At 41.7% G+C, this 21,974-nt stretch overlaps 1 protein-coding gene across 1 annotated transcript in view; it reads left to right on the top strand.

Moving 5' to 3' along the window:
- LOC139584170 (follistatin-related protein 4-like) overlaps positions 1-21,547 on the top strand; it is a 222,720-nt gene extending 201,173 nt beyond the window's left edge. The window contains exons 10-16 of the mRNA XM_071415720.1: positions 1,325-1,459; positions 3,133-3,159; positions 4,106-4,224; positions 6,100-6,249; positions 7,278-7,385; positions 16,824-16,933; positions 17,100-21,547. Of these exons, the coding sequence (XP_071271821.1) occupies positions 1,325-1,459; positions 3,133-3,159; positions 4,106-4,224; positions 6,100-6,249; positions 7,278-7,385; positions 16,824-16,933; positions 17,100-17,808 (1,358 nt within the window). The 3' untranslated portion in view covers positions 17,809-21,547. The remainder of the gene's footprint in view (positions 1-1,324; positions 1,460-3,132; positions 3,160-4,105; positions 4,225-6,099; positions 6,250-7,277; positions 7,386-16,823; positions 16,934-17,099) is intronic.
- The last annotated feature ends 427 nt before the right edge of the window (positions 21,548-21,974 follow it).

Below are 21,974 nucleotides of genomic sequence, written 5' to 3'. Positions count from 1 at the left end.
ATTATTAATTGAGTGGTTATGCATAAAAATTGATCAAGGCATAATTATGGATAATAGGCAATTACGACACTGTCTGGTGTTTAATGTCGGGAGGCCCACACTTTACATCATTATGTTTCTCCTCCCTAAAGATTAGATAGAAAAGTGAATTTGAACACAAACTACTGTAAAAACATCATCCATTTAAGTGTGCATTTCACTAACATGAGGTATAGTGTAACAAAAAGGACTGTTTATAAGGTGGTATAACTTTTGTTATCTACATGGGGGCGGCATGTAGCCTAGTGGTTAGAGCGTTGGACTAGTAACCGAAAAGTTGCGAGATCGATTCCCCGAGCTGACAAGGTAAAAATCTGTTGTTCTGCCCCTGAACAAGACAGTTAACCCACTGTTCCTAGGCCACCATTGAAAATAAGAATTTGTTCTTAACTGACTTGCCTAGTTCAATAAATGTATATTGCATCATCTGTGCATTGGGTCCTGTGGAAGTTGTTTGTTTACATTAGTCCAGGGTTTAAGTCTCAGGCCATGGCTCAGTCAGGTCTTTTGTAGCACTGAGAAGTTCTCCACTGCTTCTGCACTGCCACTCCACATTTAGGAGATACATGGAGAGAGCTCAAGAGAGGGGGATCAAAAAGGACAGCAAGAGGGAGAGATGAGGGGAGAGACTGGCACATGATCTTTGACGCGGCGTGTCGAAAGCAGCTGTCTGACACAGGCGTCCTTCACTCCTCTGCGACGTTGTGAAGATTGCCTTGTGATCAAGGCAACAATGCAGCAACAGCAGCAGCGTGAGGATGAGGAGGGAGGGAGGGATGTGAGTGTGAGAGCATGCTGTAAATCCAAAAAAGGCTGAGTACTAGTGTCAGAGAGCTAGGAATACCTCTGCTGCCTCTCATGCTAGCACTGTGCACTGGGATACATCACCTTTACCTGATACATCTAACACACACACACACATTAGTGATACCATCAGAGAGGGATGCCTCTGATGATAGCACTCACTGTGTCCTGGGAGACATCACCTTCAACTGACACTCTAGATCTCTGGGAACAGAACAGAGACGATTCAGTCAAAGTATATTTTGATAAAGTGTTGTTGTGACGTCGTCAAAAGGGTTCTGGCGTCAATGGCTTCTGTTAATGAGAAGTGTGTGCGCAGGTAGGTGGCTACTTAGATTATCTTTTTTTATTCATTTAGAAAAGGACATTTTTAGGTGTGCATTTTTTAGGTGGGAGGATGAAACAGCCATGGAAAATGTGTATCAGTGTAGAAACGTGGGGCTGAGCTAACACTTGTCTTTTCTGCTCATCTCTAACACAGCGAATGGGAGCGAGCTCCACATTGGCAGTGTACGCTATGAGGACACAGGCGCCTACACCTGCATTGCTAAGAACGAGGTGGGGGTGGACGAGGACATATCGTCTCTGTTTGTGGAGGACTCAGCCAGAAAGACACGTAAGTGGCTGAGAGTAGAACATGGAAAAATGCCTCTGGGATTTTCAAAAGCCAATTTTGGCAATGAAAATGTAGACAGTAATTTAGCATGTTGCAATATCTGCATAAAATTAACGAAAATATTAAGCTGTAGAAAGCAGAGGTGGGACCAAGTCATTGTTTTACAAGTCACAAGTAAGTCCCAAGTCAAGTCCCAAGTCAAGACAGGCAACTCTGTTGTTCTTTGTGTCGCACTGATTTGCTTTATCTTGGCCAGGCCGCAGTTGTAAATGAGAACTTGTTCTCAACTGGCCTACCTGGTTAAATAAAGGTGAAATAAATAAAATTAAAGTCCGAGTCAAGTCTCAAGTCAAGACCAACAAATCTCAAGTCCTAAGCTTTGAGTTTCGAGTCCTAAACAAGTCATAATGTGCTCTTCACCAAATGTAATACTATTTCATATTTTTAACAAGAGTAATAGTTAGTATATTACATTTACACAAATCATGAATGCTTTTAAAAAAAGTATATATTTTTTACTTTCCAAATAAACTTTATATTTCCATGGAAATACATGGGTAGCCAAGTCAAGCCCCCCCCCCCCCCCCATATCAATCGACTATCGAGGGTCGCTATGGGCCGCAATCGGGCGATGTAGGCTTGTACACAATCGCCCAACCTTAACAAACACACACCCACACCCACACCCACACTCTCTGTGTGTGGTTACAGTAGGCTAACGTATGTCAATGGTTTTAAGAACAGCAGTAACATCAGGCAGGATTTAGGTTATCAACTGCCTAGCCAGTTGTAGCCCAATCTTGGGTGCAATGATCACGTTCCCGCACTGACTGACTGTGTGGAGGGTCATTGATTTAACGTTACGTTAGCCTACATGCTACACTAGCAAATGTATATATAGCTGTCGGCTATATTAGCCACAATTTACCGTTCTTTGTGCAGCTTCAAATGTCGAACAAAGTTGGAAGATGTTGCGCCTCCATCTATAATTTTCTTCCCGCATGTTTTGCAAGTTGCAATCCGTTTTTTGTTGACTACATCATAGTCTTTATATCCGAAAATAATAATTTGGGGTATCATCTTTCCAAGGGCTCAGTCTGAATTCACCCACCGACGTTCCTCTGCACTGCCACGCGCAACTTTTTCTCAGCTGGCACAATTTGATTGGCTGCTGTCCGATTCAAACTGTAATCTGTTAAATGAGGATGATGCGCTGCACAATTTTTTAATATTTGGGCTTGGGGAGGGTATCAAGTCAGTTCGAGTCAAAAGGCTCAAGTCCAAGTGAAGTCACGAGTCATTGGTGTCAAAGTCGAGTTGCAAGTCATCATATTTGGACTCGATTCTGACTCGAGTCCAGGTCATGTGACTCGAGTCCACACCTCTGGTAGAAAGTGTCAGAAACAGAAGTTATAACAAATAAATTATAATGCTCTGTTTCTGATTTATTGTATGGTATCTGTATGTACAGTGTATATATATATATAAAACATTTTTACAGCCTTTGGGTTTAGATAGACCTCAAATGCAATTAAAAAATAAAATACTCTTGCTAAATGTGTTTCTGTCCCACTTTTTCTGAAATGACTTGATATGACATGGTCTCTCTCTCTCTCCCTCCTCTGTCTCCCTTTCTCTGTCGCTCTTCTGTCATTTGGATGCTGATGTTGCAGTGGCAAATATACTGTGGCGGGAGGAAGGTACTAAAATCTACTGTTGTATAACACTTTTCACCATGTCTTATTTTCTGTTCTTTTAAATTAACTTCTCTAATTGACCAACATTCTTCTGAATGCCTATGTTTTGTAGGGTGAATAGGTTCATTATATGCAGTATATGTCAAATCAAATTGTATTTGTCACATACATATGTTTAGCAGATGTTATTGTGGGTGTAGCGAAATGCTTGTGTAGAATACAAATCCACAAGAGTAAAACGTAATTTGTAAAACACCACTAATTAGCAACTTTACCGCTAATTTCCATCATTTTACTATATCATCCTGAATGATGATTGGTGTGTATGTGTTCTTGCTGAAAACATTATTTCACAAGACTTAACCATGAAAATATACACACAATTAAAACAGTTTTGTTACAGGCCTGCCTCAACACTTCAGCACACATAACTCTTCCTCAGAACAGTATAATCTAGTTGTGACACCAAAACGTGTGTTTGAGAATAACTCTTTGGGCTGATTAGAGAGCATGAGAGAGGCCCACGGTTTGAATCCTTTGCACCCCCGATGCAGACTGCACCAGTGGCCTTCACGTCACGTCATGACTGTGTCAGCAGCACTCACGGTGTTGATTTCACCTCGTCATTCAGTATGATGTAACCTGCCATCCATCCCCACACAATGTGCTTTTCCAAAGCATGAATAGCAGTTGTCTAGTTAACAGCTGTCGTTTAGGGTCAGGTAACTGGCCTGCAAAATGTTCTCGCGCTCATAGCGGCTATCAAGTTTGAGAAGACAGTCTCACAATTCACTCGCTAGACATGCTGTTTACAGAGACTGACTGTGCTGTCAAAATGCCTGACAACACCACCAGTCATTCACCGGCTCAGGTGTTGCTAACAGGGTCTGTAGGCTCTGGTAGGCTCTTGAATGTTAGCTGAACCAATTTTTATGTCCTATCTCCCCAGGGTTGAGCGTAGGGAACATGTTCTATGTGTTTTCTGATGAGGGCATCACGGTGCTGCAGCCCAGCGAGTGTGAGATACGCAGACACATAAAGTGCACCGAGAGGATCATGGCCAGCTATGTGAGTACATACTGTACATGTTTTAGAGGATAATGATTCATGTATTTGTGGACATTTTATGACTTGAGATGATATTAAACATATACTAATCCAGAGGGAATAAGCCTCACTCTTCCAGATATACATTTCATTCAGAAAGTATTCAGACCCCTTGACTTTTTCCACATTTTGTTACGTTACAGCCTTATTCTAAAATGTGTTAAATAAATACAAATCCTCAGCAATCTACACACAATACCCCATAATGACAAAGCAAAAACAGTTGTTTTTTTAAAATATAAAAATAATGAAATATCACATTTACATAAGTAGTCAGACCCTTTACTCAGTACTTTGTTGTAGCACCTTTAGCAGCGAATACAGCCTGGAGTCTTCTTGGGTATGATGCTACAAACTTAGCACACCTGTATTTGGGGAGTTTCTCCCATTCTTCTCCGCAGATCCTCTCAGGTTGGATGGGGAGCGTTGATGCACAGCTAATTTCAGGTCAGATGTTCGATCGGGTTCAAGTCCGGGCTCTGGCTGGGCACTCAAGGACATTCAAAGATTTGTCCCGAAGCCACTCCTGCATTGTCTTGGCTGTGTGCTTAGGTTCGTTGTACTGCTGGAAGGTGAACCTTCGTCCCAGTCTGAGGTCCTGAGTACTCTGGAGGTGGTTTTCATCAAGGGTCTCTCTGTACTTTGCTACGTTCATCTTTCCCTCGATCCTGACTAGTCTCCCAGTCCCTGCCGCTGAAAAACATTCCCACAGCATAATGCTGCCACCACCATGCTTCACCGTAGGGATGGTGCTAGGTTTCCTCCAGAATTGACGCTTAGCATTCAGGCAAAGAGCGGCCAGCTCTAGGAAGAGTCTTGGTGGTTCCACACTTCTTCCATTTAAGAATGTTGGAGGCCACTGTGTTCTTCGGGACCTTCAGTGCTGCAGAAATGTTTTGGTACCCTTCCCCAAATCTGTGCCTCGACAAAATCCTGTCTCTGAGCTCTACGGACAATTCCTTCGACCTTATGGCTTGGTTTTTTCTCTGACATGCACTGTCAACTGTGGGACCTTATATAGACAGTTGTGTGCCTTTCCAAATCATGTCCAATTAATTGAATTTACCACAGGTGGACTCCAATCAAGTTGTAGAAACATCTCAAGGATGATCAATGGAAACAGGATGCAGCTGAGCTCAATTTCGAGTCTCATAGCAAAGGGTCTGAATACTTATGTAAATAAGGTATTTCTGTTTTTTATTATTGACAAAACTTTCTAAAAAGCTTTTTTCGCATTGTCATTATGGGGTATTGTGTGTAGATTGAGGGGGGAAAGGAGTTTAATACATTTAAAGGATGTTGCGTAACAAAATGTGCAAAAAGGGAAGGGGTCTGAATACTTTCCGAATGCACTGTACAGATGTACACCCCCCCACACACACACACACACTCCACTACAACTCATTGCCAATATCTGTGCCCTCCGTTCACTAAATGTTATGGGATTACGAATGTCCATTAGTCAAAGACCCCAAGTCAATAGCTCACAGTAACCCTGCACGTCTGTAATATACTGTACTAGAGAACATCACTCTCCCAAAGTAATGGCTTAAGTTGGAAAAAGTTGCTTGTTTTTCTAAGGGATTTAAGTTGTACAAATTGCTGTAATTGTATTACAGATCAATACAAACTTAATAAGGCATGTGTTAGTCCATTGCTGCTGTAAACAGCATTTTCTCTGCTGCATGATGGCCCTATCCTGTGTGTGGAAGCTATGTGATTAACTGTGGATTCGCCACTCTCCCTTCTATTCTGCTGCTTCTTCTTCATCACCGTCTTCTTCTGCTTCCTCCCTTCTTCAATTCTCTCTCTTCTTCCATCCCGTTCTTTCTCCAGGAGGAGATGTGCCCTAAAAGTGAAGGTGTGTCTCCGGAACACTGTGTGTGGTCCTCAGCGGTCAGTGTGAGGGATAAGTACATCTACGTCACCCAGCCCCTTCATAAACGCCTGCTGGTCATCGACACCCAGGCCCAGAATGTGGTGCAGGTTGGTTGGTATTATTAATCTTCTCCTATAAGCTGTTTAGAGAGCGGTCCCCCGAGGCTTTTAGACAGGTCACCAATGGGTAGAGAGAGAGAGAGAGAGAGCAAACAGAGGGAGAGGAAAGAAGAGGGCTGAAAACAGATACGCTAGTGGTTTCCCAATCGCCACGCTCTGTCACACTTCGCCATACCCTCACTGGTGTGTGTGAGGGCAGGGGGCTAATGCATCATCCCGTTCCTCTCTCCCTCCATCTCGCTCTGCCTACTGTACCTCACCCTCTATCTCAGCCGTCTCCACTCTTTACGGAGACGTTTCTGGGAGGCTTTTAACGGCAAGAACACCCTTCTTGTGCTCGTGTGTTGACGCAACAACAGCAACATGTAGCTCACAGTTACGAACGTCATTTTCGTTTACTGTCACACTGCATGATATTAGATACTGAGCATGATAAAAAATGAAATATAACTCGTTAGCTGGAGAAATGCTGTAAAAATGGCTGTAAAAGAACAGTGAGCTGATAGTGAGTGAGATGTGTCTGTAACAAACTAGGAGTATACGGAGGGGATGTGGCGAGCGGTCAGTTGCCTGTATGTCTCATTGTTTAGTGCACTCTGCCCTGCCCCCCCCCCCCCCCCATTCCCCTTCTCTGACATGTGAGTGGCAGCGTCAGAGTCCCCCCTCCTCTGAGGGTCTCGGAGTGGGAGTGCTGTTGACACATAGCTGACCAGTGGAAAATAAATAGGCTGGCTTCCCATTACTGAACATATGCCTCTGTCGCGCTTCACTGGGGGTGGGGATGGGCAAGGGAGGGGGGGGTCGGGAGGACTAGTAGAAGAGAATAGAAAAGCAGGAGCACGGGGAAAAACACGCTGGTTGACTTCAACATACAAGACGAACTGACACAAAGAGACAGGAAAACACAGGGATACATACACAAGGGAAAATAAGCGACACCTGGAGGGGGTAGAAACAATCACAAGGACAGGTGAAAAAGATCACGCTTCTGTGTGTCTCTCTCTCTCTCTCTCAAGACGGTAGAGACAGATCCTTTCCCAGTGAAGCTGCTCTATGACAAGTCACATGACCAGGTCTGGGTGCTAAGCTGGGGCAGCATGCAGAAGTCCCACCCAACCTTAAAGGTAAGGAGTTATTGGTGTGCACTTGTGTGTTTTTGTCCATTCGTGTGTCTGTGTGCACGTGTGTATGAGCAAGTATTTTATTTGTGTGAGTATTTAATCGTATTTAACGTTTACCAGTCAGCAAACTACAATTTACAGCTGTGGCACTGTAGACATGGGTATCCAGTCCCTTTGGAGAGGATGTGTTTGAGACTTCAGGGATGATTACAGGCCCGGGGGGGGGGGGGGGAGCTGGGAACTAATAAAATACTAAATAGTATTTATAGGGCTGAGTAACCGAGGACAGCAGCACAGCTTACTACAGCTGCTGAGGGACTACATTGTCATTTTTCAAAATGGCCACAACGTGTTTATTGTTGTTTTCCTCTTCCTTTGGAGTTCTATTAAAATCTTGTGAGGTGCTCTGTCTGTCAGTAGTCAATATTCTCCCTCGCTAACACCCTTATTAGCAAGGGAGAGTCTGTGAGCACTTGTCAGGTTGAGCTCATTGTGAAATCCTAATATGTTCTCACTACCAACCGAGACGCAATGTGTCTCAAATAAAGAGGAGGTTGAGGCACTTTTGAAAGGCACTTTTCTATCGCAAACAAAGTGATTTTCTGTTCATTCTTCAAAGTGTTGTAAATTCTCAAAACGGCTCTGCATAAGCATCCGGGTGAATTGTCAGAACTACTCAAACACGCCTGGCGTTCTGTTGTCGCTCAATAGTAATGAATAATTACAAAAATGAGGCTTGAATCATTCGGTCCAAAATTCAATTTCAGGCAATCTGCATAACTGACTGTGGGGCATATGGATCACACAGCAGATAAATGGCTTGACAATGTCATTATTACTTGGAATGCAAGTAATTGACCTGAGCACAGGCAGTACTCCGTTCTCCAATTCAACATTTAAACACCTCCTTTTTTTACTAGCTCAATATCTCTAAGCAAACATCCAAGTGAGATTGTCAATTTATTAGATCAAACAAATGAAGGCGCAGGGATGTTGAAAGGGGAGGGACAGCCTTTCTAACTGTCAGACGGGTCTCACTGTGTACGTATGCACGTGCCAATGCTGGCTATTCAGAGACAGCAATTGAGGCAGAGGTAGTATAATAATATATATGTCATTTAGCAGATGCTTTTATCCAAAGCGGCTTACAGTCATGCGTGCATACATCTTACGTCTGGGTGGTCCAAGGAATCAAACCCACTATCCTGGCATCACAAGCACCATGGTAAACCAACTAAGCTACAGAGGACCACAGAGAGAGAAATGTGCGGTAATCAAGCAGATACACCGAAAGAGATCTAAGAGTGCCTGAGCACCTGCTCTTTTTCCATCCTATGAGAAAAGTCCCCTTTCAGATTGGTGGCATTTTTTCGTTATTACATTTTTTATTTAACTTTTAAGTCTATTTTCTCTCTTGTTTTTTAAAATGAGTTGCCCATCAAACTAGCTCATTTCAAAACAACTGTATCTTGGAAAATGTCCCCATGCGAGCACATATTGCACTCGTCCTGCTGGCAGAAGCTACCAGTGCTAAACGTTAGTGTAGTAGCTAGTGTCTCCCTTTTGAGTTGTCTGTGTCATCTCACTGTCAGGAACAGGAAAGGCTTCAATTTGAGTGTTCGTTAGTCGGCCTACGAGGTAGATGTCAGCAGCAGAACAAACCAGGTATGGGTAGTTGAGGCCCAGTGTGGACAGATTTGTTGCCGATCGAGACTGTTTTGCACGGCTGATTGGGATGCACGGCTGATTGGGATGCACGGCGAGTCGATAAGCCAGTGCGAATGACTAGTGCATCAGTGTTGTATCGATGGGCATGCCGAACGGAGTTGCTTCCCACTGTGCAGCTAACACGGTCATTTGTCTCCTCCCATGATTTTATTTCAATTAGCCTACACAAGAAATAACTCATATTGATCACAATCTAGATGTAACCTTGATACATACATGCAGTCTACTACTCAATTGGGAGGGCATGAATGGCAACAACACCGTTTGCCAAGCACTGTTGTCAGGCAACGGCATGGGTGGCAGTCACAGTAAGCGCGGGCATACAAGCAACAGTACACCCATCATCAGTACTTAATTATTATTATTTTTTTTTAAATAGTCTGTTTTATATCTGGAAATGTACAATTATTTGTGTAGAAACAACAGTGAAATACGACTCAGACTCATCCTCTTGCTTCAAAACAGAAGTCCAAACTCTCGTGGTACTCAAGTAATTGCGCAGTAAGAAAAAAAACACAGCTCAGTCAAAACCGTCTAACCTATAGCGTTCGACACACCCACTCATTTCCACACGCCCACTACTTTCCTTTTGACACACCCACTCATTTCCACACGCCCACTACTTTCCTCTTGACACACCCACTCCTTTCCACACGCCCACGACTTTCCTTTCTACACACCCACTCCTTTCTACACACCCACTCCTTTCTACACACCCACTCCTTTCTACACACCCACTCCTTTCCTCACGGCCACTACTTTCCCTTCGACACACCCACTCGCCCGTACTTCGGTCGCCATATTGGTCTGCAGCTGCACCCTTCTCGAACAAACTCCAACCACAGATTAACACTAGTTAGATTGTTTCAACAGCATAGCTAACTAGCTGATTTACATCATCTACATTTGCTATGATCAGCTGATCAGCCCACCCCTCTTTGCCTTCTCTTTCAGCAGTAGGCTATAAGCTTGCTTACAGTGGGATGAGTGGGATTTTGCAGGAAATAAAGGCCTAGGCTACAATATATACTGAACAAAAATATAAACGCAACATGTTTCATGAGCTGAAATAAAAGATCCCAGAATTTTTCCATATGCACAAAACTCTTATTTCTCTCAAATGTTGTGCACAAATTTGTTTACATCCTTGTTAAGTAAACATTTCTCCTTTGCAAGATAATCCATCCACCTGACAGGTGTGACATCTCAAGAAGCTGATTAAACAGCATGATCATTACACAGGTGCACCTTGTACTGGGGGACAATAAAAGGCCACTCTAAAATGTGCAGTTTTGCCACTCAACACAATGCCACAGATGTCTCAAATTTTGAAGGAGTGTGCAATTGGCATTCTGACTGAAGGAATGTCCACCTGAGCTGTTGCCAGAGAATGTAATGTTAATTTCTCTACCATAAGCCTCCTCCAACCTCGTTTTAGAGAATTTGGCAGTATGTCCAACCGGCTTCACAACCACAGACCACGTGTAACCACGCCAGCCCAGGACCTCCACATCCGGCTTCTTCACCTGTGGGATCACCTGAGACCAGCTACCTGGACAGCTGATGAAAATGAAGAGTATTTCTGTCTGTAATAAAGACCTTTTGTTGAGAAGAACTCATTCTGATTGGATGTGCCCCTGCCCAGTCATGTGCAATCCATAGATTAGGGCCTAATTCATTTATTTCAATTGACTGATTTCCTTATATGAACTGTAACACAGTAAAATCGTTGAAATTGTTGTATTTTGCATTTATATTTTTGTTTAGTATATATGTTGAAATTTGGCTACAGGATCATTAGATAATTACCTATGAAACTAGGGTTTAGGAACATGGTGACATGAGCTTACAACATATAACAGTGGCAAGACGCTGGAATATGTTGAAACCTCAGCATGATCAAAAGATGCAACTGTAATAGATACTTGGATAATGGAATTGGCCAGTAGAGGTCTGCTAGTTGGATATTAGTAAGTAAGTAGGTTTGCACGAGCCTTGGCTTGTGTGAGTCGGAACGGCTCATAGAAGTACGATCCTATCTCCTGTTTGAGGCCGCTTGATGTATAAGTACACCCCCTGGAGAGGACGCAGGTCTATCTCAGGAGTTGGATATTAGTATAAACTTGGATTTATAGTACAATTTCCCATTACTTTACCCTCATAATATAGTGTAAGAACAGTGTAATATTCTTGTAAAGTGGGGACCTACAGTATAGAATATATAAAGCATTTCTTAATAACATTGGTGAGATCCACCAGTCTGCCTTGAAGCAAGTACAGTTCAATATAAAAGGTACTCAGTCAGTACAAACCAATTTCCCTTCAGTATTAAAGTACAATAGGTGTAATACAGGAGAGAAAATAATAGCCGAGGTAAAATACAGTAACATGGTGCATATGACCAATATGTGCCAGGGTGCTGGTGTGAAGTTTAGAGCATCCTGAGCCTGTGAGAGCATTACTTCCCAATTAGACATGACTTCTATTATGTGAGCCGGTGAGAGCATAACTTCCTAATTAGACATGACTTCTATTATGTGAGCCGGTGAGAGCATAACTTCCTAATTAGACATGACTTCTATGATGTGAGCCGGTGAGAGCATAACTTCCTAATTAGACATGACTTCTATTATGTGAGCCGGTGAGAGCATAACTTCCTAATTAGACATGACTTCTATTATGTGAGCCGGTGAGAGCATAACTTCCTAATTAGACATGACTTCTATTATGTTACATCCGGGGCTCTGTAGCTCTGTTGACTGCACTGGCAAAGGGCGCTGCATTAAAACGTTTTTTTTTAATTGTCAGTATAGTTCGCTCATAGGAAGACTGCAAAATACAAAAAGCAGGTCCCCCACTGACAATGTGATGGTTTTAGAGCTTTAGTAGGGATGGCACATACTTTAGTCGTTTTCCCTTTTATTCAAATACCTTCTACATGAAATATTTACTGGGGTTCCTTAAACAAGCCGAGCTATGCAGTGGTTACATAAACAGCCCACAAGTCCTTGACAGTGACCTGATAATGTAGGGTACCTGATGAAGCATTTGTCATGTACTGTACATAGTGGGTGGGGCCAATAAAGTGGATGGATAGATCGTCCAACGAGAAATGGATGAGTCAGACGGCCGCCTTTGACTTGTGAGATAGCAGCTTTATCCGTGTGTATCTTCTCAAGCAACCATTAGCCAATACGTTTCGTCTATCAGGTCTTGAGGTGAGGCCATATATCATCAGTTTAACTATACTGCCCAATACACACTGACACATTTGTTGTTGTTTTGGCTCCGTACTCCAGCGCCTTGGATTTGAAATGATACAATGACTATGAGGATAAAGTGGAGACTGTAAGCTATTGCTTAGCGATTAGTGCTTTTTGAGGTCAGTTCGGGTTTCGGTTGGATTATTTAAAAAATGATCACGGTTTTCAATTTTGTTTGAGATTTTTAACTTTAAATAATGACATTAAAAATTATTAGAGTGTTTTAATGCAAACGCCAAAGCCAAAAATAGTGAACATTCAATTGCCAAAACATTGAAAATATTCCATTGTCTTTGTCAGGTCCACATAGAAAATAGGAAATTACTATAAAGTAAAAATAAAAATTCAGTTGTGTACATTACTTAGTTTTATTTGAGTACTTTATAATTCTTCATTCCTTAGTCATCATCATATCTCATCTCTGCTCAGGCAGCAACAGAAATGAATGGCAAAAAATGTAATGTGTCAATTTGGAGTCCCTTTTGTTGTAAATAAGTATAGAATATGTTTCTAAACACTTCTACATATATGTGGATGCTACCAAGATTACGTATAGTCCTGAATGAATCGTGAATAATGATGAGTGAGAAAGTTAGACGCACAAATTTCATAACCCCGAAACATGCTAACCTCTCACCATTACAATAACAGGGGAGATTAGCATTTTTTGGGGTGTATGATATTTGTACATCTGTAACTTTCTCATCTTTATTCACGATTCATTCAGGAATATCTGTTATCATGATAGGATCCAAATTAATGTAGAAGTGTTTGGAAAAATATTATACTCTTAGTTACAATTAAATTTACTCCACATCGACACAATACATTGTTTACCATTCATTTCTATTGGGCAAACAGCAAATGCATCCAACAAGTTTGCAGAGTCACAAGCTTGATGTAATCATTGCGTGTTAGGCATATGGGACCAAATAATAATCTTTTGACTACTTTAATAATGTTACAGTACCAGTCAAATGTTTGGACACACCTACTCATTCAAGGGTTTTATTTTATTTGTACTATTTTCTATATTGTAGAATAATAGTGAAGACATCAACACTATGAAATAATACAAATGGAATCATGTAATAACGAAAAAAGTGTTAAACAAATCAAAATATATTTTAGATTTCAGATTCTTCTAAGTAGCCACCCTTTGCCTTGATTACAGTTTGCACACTCTTGGCATTCTCTCAACCAGCTTCATGAGGAATGCTTTTCCAACAGCCTTGAAGGAGTTCCCACATATTCTGGGCACTTGTTGGCTGCTTTTCCTTCACTCTGCCGTCCAACTCATCACAAACCATTTCAATTGGATTGAGGTCGGGTGATTGTGGAGGCCAGGTATCTGATGCCGCACTCCGTCACTCTCATTCTTGGTCAAAAAGCCCTTACACAGCCTTGAGGTGTGTTTTGGGTCATTGTCCTGTTAAAAAAAAACTAATGATAGGACCACTAAGCGCAAACCAGATGGGATGGCGTATAGCTGCAGAATGCTGTGGTAGTCATACTGGTTAAATGTGCCTTAAATTCTAAATAAATCACAGACAGTGTCACCAGCAAAGCACCATCACACCTCCGCCTCCATGCTTCACGGTGGGAACCACACATGCTGAGATCATCTGTTCACCTACTCTGTGTCTCACAAAAACACAGCGGTTGAAACCAAATATCTCAAATTTGGACTCATCAGACCAAAAGACAGATATCCACCGGTCTAATGTCCATTGCTCGTGTTTCTTGGCCCAAGCAAGTCTCTTCTTCTTATTGGTGTCCTTGAGTAGTGGTTTCTTTGCAGCAATTCGACCATGAAGGCCTGATTCATGAAGTCTCCTCTGAACAGTTGATGTTGAGATGTGTCTGTTACTGGAACTCTGAAAAGCATTTATTTGGGCTGCAATCTGAGGTGCAGTTAATTCTAATGAACTTATCCTCTGCAGCAGCGGTAACACTGGGTCTTTGTTTTCTGTGGCGTTCCTCATGAGTACCAGTTTTGTGGTAGCGCTTGATGGTTTTTGCGACTGCACTTGAAGAAACTTTCAAAGATCTTGAAATGTTCCGCATTGACTGACCTTCATGTCTTAAAGTAATGATGTCCTGTCATTTCTCGTTGCTTATTTGAGCTGTTCTGGCCATAATATTGACTTGGTCTTTTACCAAATAGGGCTATTGTCTGTATAGCACCCCTACCTTGTCACAACATAACTGATTGGCTGAAACGCATTAAGGAAAGAATTTCCAGAAATGTACTTTTAACAAAGCATACCTGTTAATTGAAATGCATTCCAGGTGACTACCTCATGAAGCTGGTTGAGAGAATGCCAAGAGTGTGCAAAGCTGTCATCAAGGAAAAGGGTGGCTACTTTGAAGAATCACAAATATAAAATATATTTTGATTTGTTTAACACTTTTTTGGTTACTACATGATTTCATACAGTTGAAGTCGGAAGTTTACATACACTTAGGTTGGAGTCATTAAAACTTGTTTTTCAACCACTCCACAAATTTCCTGTTGGTTAGGACATCTACTTTGTGCATGACACAAGTAATGTTTCCAACAAATGTTTACAGACAGATTTTTTTCACTTATAATTCACTATCACAATTCCAATGGGTCAGAAGTTTACATACGCTAAGTTGACTGTGCCTTCAAACAGCTTATTATGTCATGGCTTTAGAAGCTTCTGATAGGCTAATTGACATCATTTGAGTCAATTGGAGGTGTACCTGTGGCTGTATTTCAAGGCCTACCTTCAAACTCAGTGCCTCTTTGCTTGACATCATGGGAAAATTTAAATAAATCAGCCAAGACCTCAGAAAAGAAAATGTAGACCTCCACAAGTCTGGTTCATCCTTGGGAGCAATTCTCAAACGCCTGCAGGTACCACGTTCTTTTGTACCAACAATAATACTCAAGTATAAACACCATGGGACCATGCAGCCGTCATACCGCTCAGGAAGGAGACGCATTCTGTCTCCTAGAGATGAACGTACTTTGATAAGAAAAGTGCAAATCAATCCCAGAACAACAGCAAAGGAAGTTGTGGAGATGCTGGAGTAAATAGGTACAAAAGTATCTTTATCCACAGTAAAACGAGTCCTATATCGACATAATCTGAAAGGCCGCTCAGCAAGGAAGAAGCCACTGCTCCAAAACCGCCATAAAAAGCCAGACTACGGTTTGCAACTGCACATGGGGACAAAGATCATACTTTTTGGAGAAATGTCCTCTGATCTGATGAAACAAAAATAGAACTGTTTGGCCATAATGACCATCGTTATGTTTGGAGGAAAAAGGGGGAGGCTTGCTAGCCGAAGAACACCATCCCAACCGTGAAGCACGGGGTGGCAGCATCATGTTGTGGGGGTGATTTGCTGCAGGAGGGACTGGTGCACTTCACAAAATAGATGGCATCATGAGGTAGGAAAATTATGTGGATATGGTGAAGCAACATCTCAAGACATCAGTCAGGAAGTTAAAGCTTGGTCACAAATGGGTCTTCCAAATGGACAATGACCTCAAGCATACTTCCAAAGTTGTGGCAACATGGCTTAAGGACAACAAAATCAAGGTCTTGGAGTGGCCATCACTAAGCCCTGACCTCAAACCTATAGAAAATGTGTGGGCAGAACTGAAAAAGCGTGTGCGAGCAAGGTGGCTTACAAACCTGACTCAGTTACACCATCTCTGTCAGGAGGAATAGGCCAAAATTCACCCAACTTATTGTGGGAAGCTTGTGGAAGGCTACCCAAAACGTTTGACCCAAGTTAAACAATTTAAAGGGAATGCTACCAAGTACTAATTGAATGTATGTAAACTTCTGACGCACTGGGAATGTGATGGAAGAAATAAAAGCTGAAATAAATAATTATCTATACCATTATTCTGACATTTCACATTCTTAAAATACAGTGGTGATCCTAACTGACCTAAGACAGGGAATTTTTACTAGGATTAAATGTCAGGAATTGTGAAAAACTGAGTTTAAATGTATTTGGCTAAGGTGTATGTAAACTTCCGACTTCAACTGTATGTGTTATTTCATATTGTTGATGTCTTCACTATTATTAAAAAATGTAGAAAATAAATAACAACCCTGGAAGGAGTAGGTGTGTCTAAACCTTTGACTGGTATTGTATAAGTGTATCTGTCCAAATACTTTTGGTCCCCTAAAATGGGGGGACTATGTACAAAAAGAACTGTAATTTCTAAATGGTTCACCCGATATGGATGAAAATACCTTCAAATTAAAATTGACAGTCTGTCACTTTCCCAGTACTTTTGGAGCTCAGAGTATATGGCAACATTGCCTTCGAAGTGTTTCGCTGTTATGTTTAAGTAAACGCTCAAACCCATGCTTTCTTTTTATGTTCTCTTGCCAGATAGGTGACACTTGTATTTGTATATTTCCTGTTCTCATGTTCTCCTTTGACTGCTCTGTTCTAGGTGATTCCCCAGGCCAGTGTTGGAGAAGTGCACCACACCATCCGCACCCCCTTCCAGAGGGTTGATGACTTCTTCATCCCCCCAACCAACCTCATTATCACACACGTCAGGTACAGAAGGCCCATTAACCTTTAACACTGGTGACCTCACCACCTCATCTTCGCGATCTCTCTCAAATGGAGGAGAAAAGAGCAAATTATAATTTAATGAGAATCCTAACCACACCGTAATCACTCAAAAGACCATTAACCTTTCCCTTGAACTTTGTCGTCTTAGGTTTGGCTTCGTCTTCCTCAAATCTGAACCTGCAGTGCATAAGATTGACTTGGAGACCTTCCACCGAGTCAAAACCATCAGCCTGAAGAACTACAGCTGTGTGCCCATCAGCATGGCCTACACACACCTGAGTGGCCTTTACTTCATTCAGTGCCAGTCTCAGAGCAGGGACCCCTCGTCAGCCCAGCCACAGCTCCTCATCGACAGTGTCACCGACACTGTCATTGGGCCCAACCTCAACATCACGGGCCAGCCCTATGTGTCCCCGGACGGCCGCTACATCATCACCCCTGACCAGCAGCGCGGCAAGGTCAGAGTTCAAACAGTGTCCTTCCAGGGGGTGCTGGGTCTGAGCCGGGAGCTGGACACCTCTCTCCTTGTGTCCGACCTGATCTTCCAGCCCTCCTTCACTAAGTCCAACCAGTACACTGTGGTAGCTGCCTCTGGCTCAGGCACAGACCTGCTCTTCTCTGACCTGGCGACAGGGCACACTGAGGTCCTCAGAAGCCTCAAGGAGCCCCTGTCACACCACACCTGGCCCTGGGGGGGGCCCAACAGGGTGGTGGTGTCCAGCGGACTGTTTGGCCAGTACTTGGTCACTCCCTCAGCGGAATCCCTCTTTGTGGTGAACGGCAAACTGAACACGCCCCACTGTGAGGTGTCAGACATCAAGAGAGGGAACACAGTGGTGTGGGTGGGAGAGGTATGAGAGAGTGGGAAGAAGGGGAGAGGGAGAGAAAGAGAGGGAGAGATCAGGCCAAAACACTTAATTAAGATATATATGGACATAAGTGGACTCAACCATGGGACTGAGCGGGAGGAACACACGCCTGGGTTATTGTAACAAAAGTACACAAAAAATTGTAATTGAAAGAAATATTTAGAAAATCATATTATGGTATTTTTACGGGGAGAAGGTGGGTGGTGAGTTCCTTTAGTGCAACTGTGATCTATGTGTACTTAACTTAGAGGAGTTGTACATTGCACTTCCTTGTAACACTGCAGATAACAGGAGGGATATAATGATGACATTTTGAAAATTTAACTATGCACAACGCTCACTTTTTTTAGACTAAAAGCTTTTTGGTTTCGAGATGTTTGTCGTTCACCAGTACTGCAAATAGTCCCAACAAGACGTCTGTCTGCCTCTAGTGTATACATGTGTTTGCGGTCCTTTTCAAAACCACAGCACCCTGTTACTCGCCTTTGTCCTTGTCCATGTTATTGTACGCTTTCTGTAAAAGCTCTCATGCTGACCAACAACATACTGGTTGGCTTGAAACATGTTGTACCGTATTAGTCATGACCTGTTACTTTCCAAAGAGAATACTTTCCCATCCCTTAGCTAAGAACAGTATCCAATAGCATACAGTAGAAAACCCATCAGTGGATAACATGTTATTGTACAAAGAATATATATGGTATAGTATGTCCCTCACCCTCTCTCACACAGTAAGCCTACTTCCAGTTTTGATCCAGTGACCTCCTAGTCCTCTGTCCACTAAGTCTAGCATTGTAAGGGTCTTGTTCATCAGCATGGAGGTATTGTAAGTCCTGTGTATCCAGTTTCCCTATAGCTTAGTTTCCATTCTTCAACTGCTCCACAACTGAAATACAGCTTTCCCTCATAAGGAGTAGCTGTGCCCGTTACCCTAATGTTGGCTAGTACTGTATGTGACGAGCAAGTGATAGCAAAACACGCCTGTTTTAAAAAAAAAAGACACAAACCAAGATTAACAGATGTGTTGCTTATGTTTGCGATTTAGATATGTGTTGCTACGGTAACTGCCTTTGCTCAATCTGACACAGAAGCAAAGGCTTGATGACATTTCTTAGAACACTGTTGTATTGAGAGAGAAATATGTGTGTATTCCAGGAGTGAGGCAGAGATGTGTAATATATATTCAAAAGGCCCAATTCGAAGCCCAATTATTTTGCGGTCATGGAAGAAAAAAAAACATTTCAGTAATTGCCATCAAAAAGCATCAGGCGCCCAGACCAAAGTACTTATTTTGCCACCATTACAGAGTAACTTCAGAATAATTCATACGAGTCACCACCAAAGGCATCATCACAACTGAGTGTTCCATATGCATGTACTGAGAGTTGAGGCTCATCTCACTAATATTGTTTAAGAGCATTTCGGCTGGGATTCAATCAAAAGGTGCGTTATCGACAAGGTAATTTCTGCAGCATTTACAGTGAATGCAATATCCACAATCGTCAGGAAAATTGCCTTTAAAAAGGTACATTGCCACTAGTGCAATGTGCTTAACATCGATGCGCCTCTGATTGAATCCCGGCCTTCAAGTACACAGGATCACAAACAGTACAGTTGCTGGTGAAAATGTCACATATATTACATACCTGGCCTCTAACCAAGACCATGGCTGCAAACCTGAACCTCTTGGTATGATATTGACATTAGAGACACTGTTGTAGATATAAATTGTTCTTGTTTAGAACACATTCAAACAAGTCCAGTTTTCTTTATGCTTTTGGTGTGTTCTTGTTTATGAGGGAAATGGTTTGTAAAATAATCTAATAAAATGACAACAAAAAAAAACGTGCAGCTGTGTCACATTATAAATTACTTTGAACATAAAATATGTGAATATTCAGGGACAAATTTCACCAAACACAAATGTTCGTTGCTAATGTGAGGACAAACTATGGTATATAACCCCAAACTGATGCTGTATATGTATTTCAACGTTCATTACAACAAGTTGTTGGAGCTACAGTGACATCAAATTGTAACGAGTTTGTTGATATCTGGGCCTCTGGATTTGGCTCTTTTGTGCAGCAGTTTCTCACACAGTATGTCATCCTGACACCAGGACAGCACAGGTCTGAAAACATTGCAGACATCCCTTTGTCACATCTGACTCTCTTTACAATACTTTTCTTCCATCCAAAGCCCAATCGATCCAGTGTAGCTTTCTGTCTGAAACCAGGCAAGAGTAGTTTCTAAATGAGGAGTACCATTTGTAATGCTCAGAAGAGTGGCCCAGACCCGCCAATGGCGAACACAGCAGCACTTTATGTTTTTTCTGTTGAGTTGAGTCAGGATGTGTCCAGTGGTAATGGGTTTTGAGTTGCCCCAGGACAACATACTAGCTCTTCTTCAGCAGTTACGACAATGACCAGTCTCAACGGGGGACTTCTTGCTAACTAGAGCGACAGTATTATGACTGAGAAAAAACCCATCCAGTCAGCAGACATTCTTTACTATTAGGACGAAACTATATTGTATAGTGACATTGACTAAACACTAACAATATATTAGCATTGTGCTGATACGTGGCTGAAACATTTTTATCACTGTTTATACTTGGCTCTAACATGCATCCTTCGTTCTGATCTTGTCCTGATCTTGTCCTGATCTTGTCCTTATCTTGTCTGTTTACATTTATAAGATCTGATAACAATCAGATCACAAAGCATCTTTTAATCGTCTACTGCTGCCTAAAATTGTGGGCTCAATCAGAATGTGACCAGGACAAAGGAATTCATGTTAGCACCAGGTATAAACGGGGCTTGAGTTACCATCCCTCAGTAACTGGCTAAGTAACGGCAAGATACGCCTGCCTCTAAATCTCACATTGTTAACAGAGCTACGCAGTTCTTTAAGCACTAAAAACCACGAAGTTGTCAGATATTAATTCATATAGGCTCAACTAAGAGTATTCAAATCAGCAGATATGTCAAATGTTTTATAAATATCAACAACACAAGAGGCCTAAATTAGAGGATAAATGTGTGCTGTTCTAAGATCTTTGGCAACCTAGGCAACCTTAAAGGCTTGTAGCTGTATCCGTGCTGGTTTATCTCTATGCAACACATTCTCATTGTTAAGGCAATAACTGTTGTATGATGTATGTGTTTTGTGAGTAGATTTTTCCTAAGATGTTAAAACAGTCTGGGTGTATACATGTATTACTTCTCCTCCAATTGTTAAAGGGAAACTCCACTCAAAAACTATATTTTAGTATTTTCTTTTAGTTTGTCCACTTGGTCATGTGGCACGTGACACTTTGCTTCTTGAAAATCCTTTATCTTAAACTTGACTGCTGACATGCAAAACATTTTGGGACTGTGTCAACAGTGGATTAATGAAAAGAAATACAAAATATAGTTTTTGAGTGGAGTCTCCCTTTAATGACTCCTATGCTTTTTTCCCCACCTAAATTTCCTCTGTACAATAATATATTAAAATATTCGGAGATTTTTTAAAATATATTTTTGAGTTGCTTCATCTGAACTGAAATGTATGGAACCAGTATCTATACCTCATTATCTACCCACAGACAAGACCCAGCTCACCAGTGATGTATTTTAATTAGCATTGACTGTAAGGATATGACATACTGTACTGTATATTGTATTGTGTTGCCTGGGATGTAATTTTTCTTTCCCCCCAGTTTTACAATAAAATATAAAATGGAGTATTTACTAAGAAGCGTATTTTCTTCTAACCATTCCGGTTTTTAGGAACATGCTACAGAATTGGCAAATAATGAGAATGGAACCAAATTTTCATTAGATGCTATTTATTTCATCACCCAATCTATGGATGCCAAAACAGAGGACAAAAGAGAACACGCAAAGATTGTTTCTGTTGTGAAGATGCATTGCCTCTTAAGTAAAAATTAGAATATGAAACATGGTTGACCAAAGGTAAACTGATTCCACAATCCCACATCACTTTGCCTTTAAATTGCATGGACGACAAGGAGTCTGTGCAAGGTGTGAATTACGGGGGAGTTTAGCTCCCCTAAATGATACGTTAGCTCCCCTAAATGCAACAAAACTCAAACTTTAGGTGGTCACTATTGGATGATATGTTACGTTTAGTATGGTTGTATAAGACAG

The sequence above is a fragment of the Salvelinus alpinus genome, chromosome 1 (genome assembly GCF_045679555.1).
Source record: "Salvelinus alpinus chromosome 1, SLU_Salpinus.1, whole genome shotgun sequence".
Lineage (NCBI taxonomy): Eukaryota > Metazoa > Chordata > Actinopteri > Salmoniformes > Salmonidae > Salvelinus > Salvelinus alpinus.
Note: the sequence above shows the minus strand (reverse complement) of the source record. Positions and strands in the feature narration are given on the sequence as shown.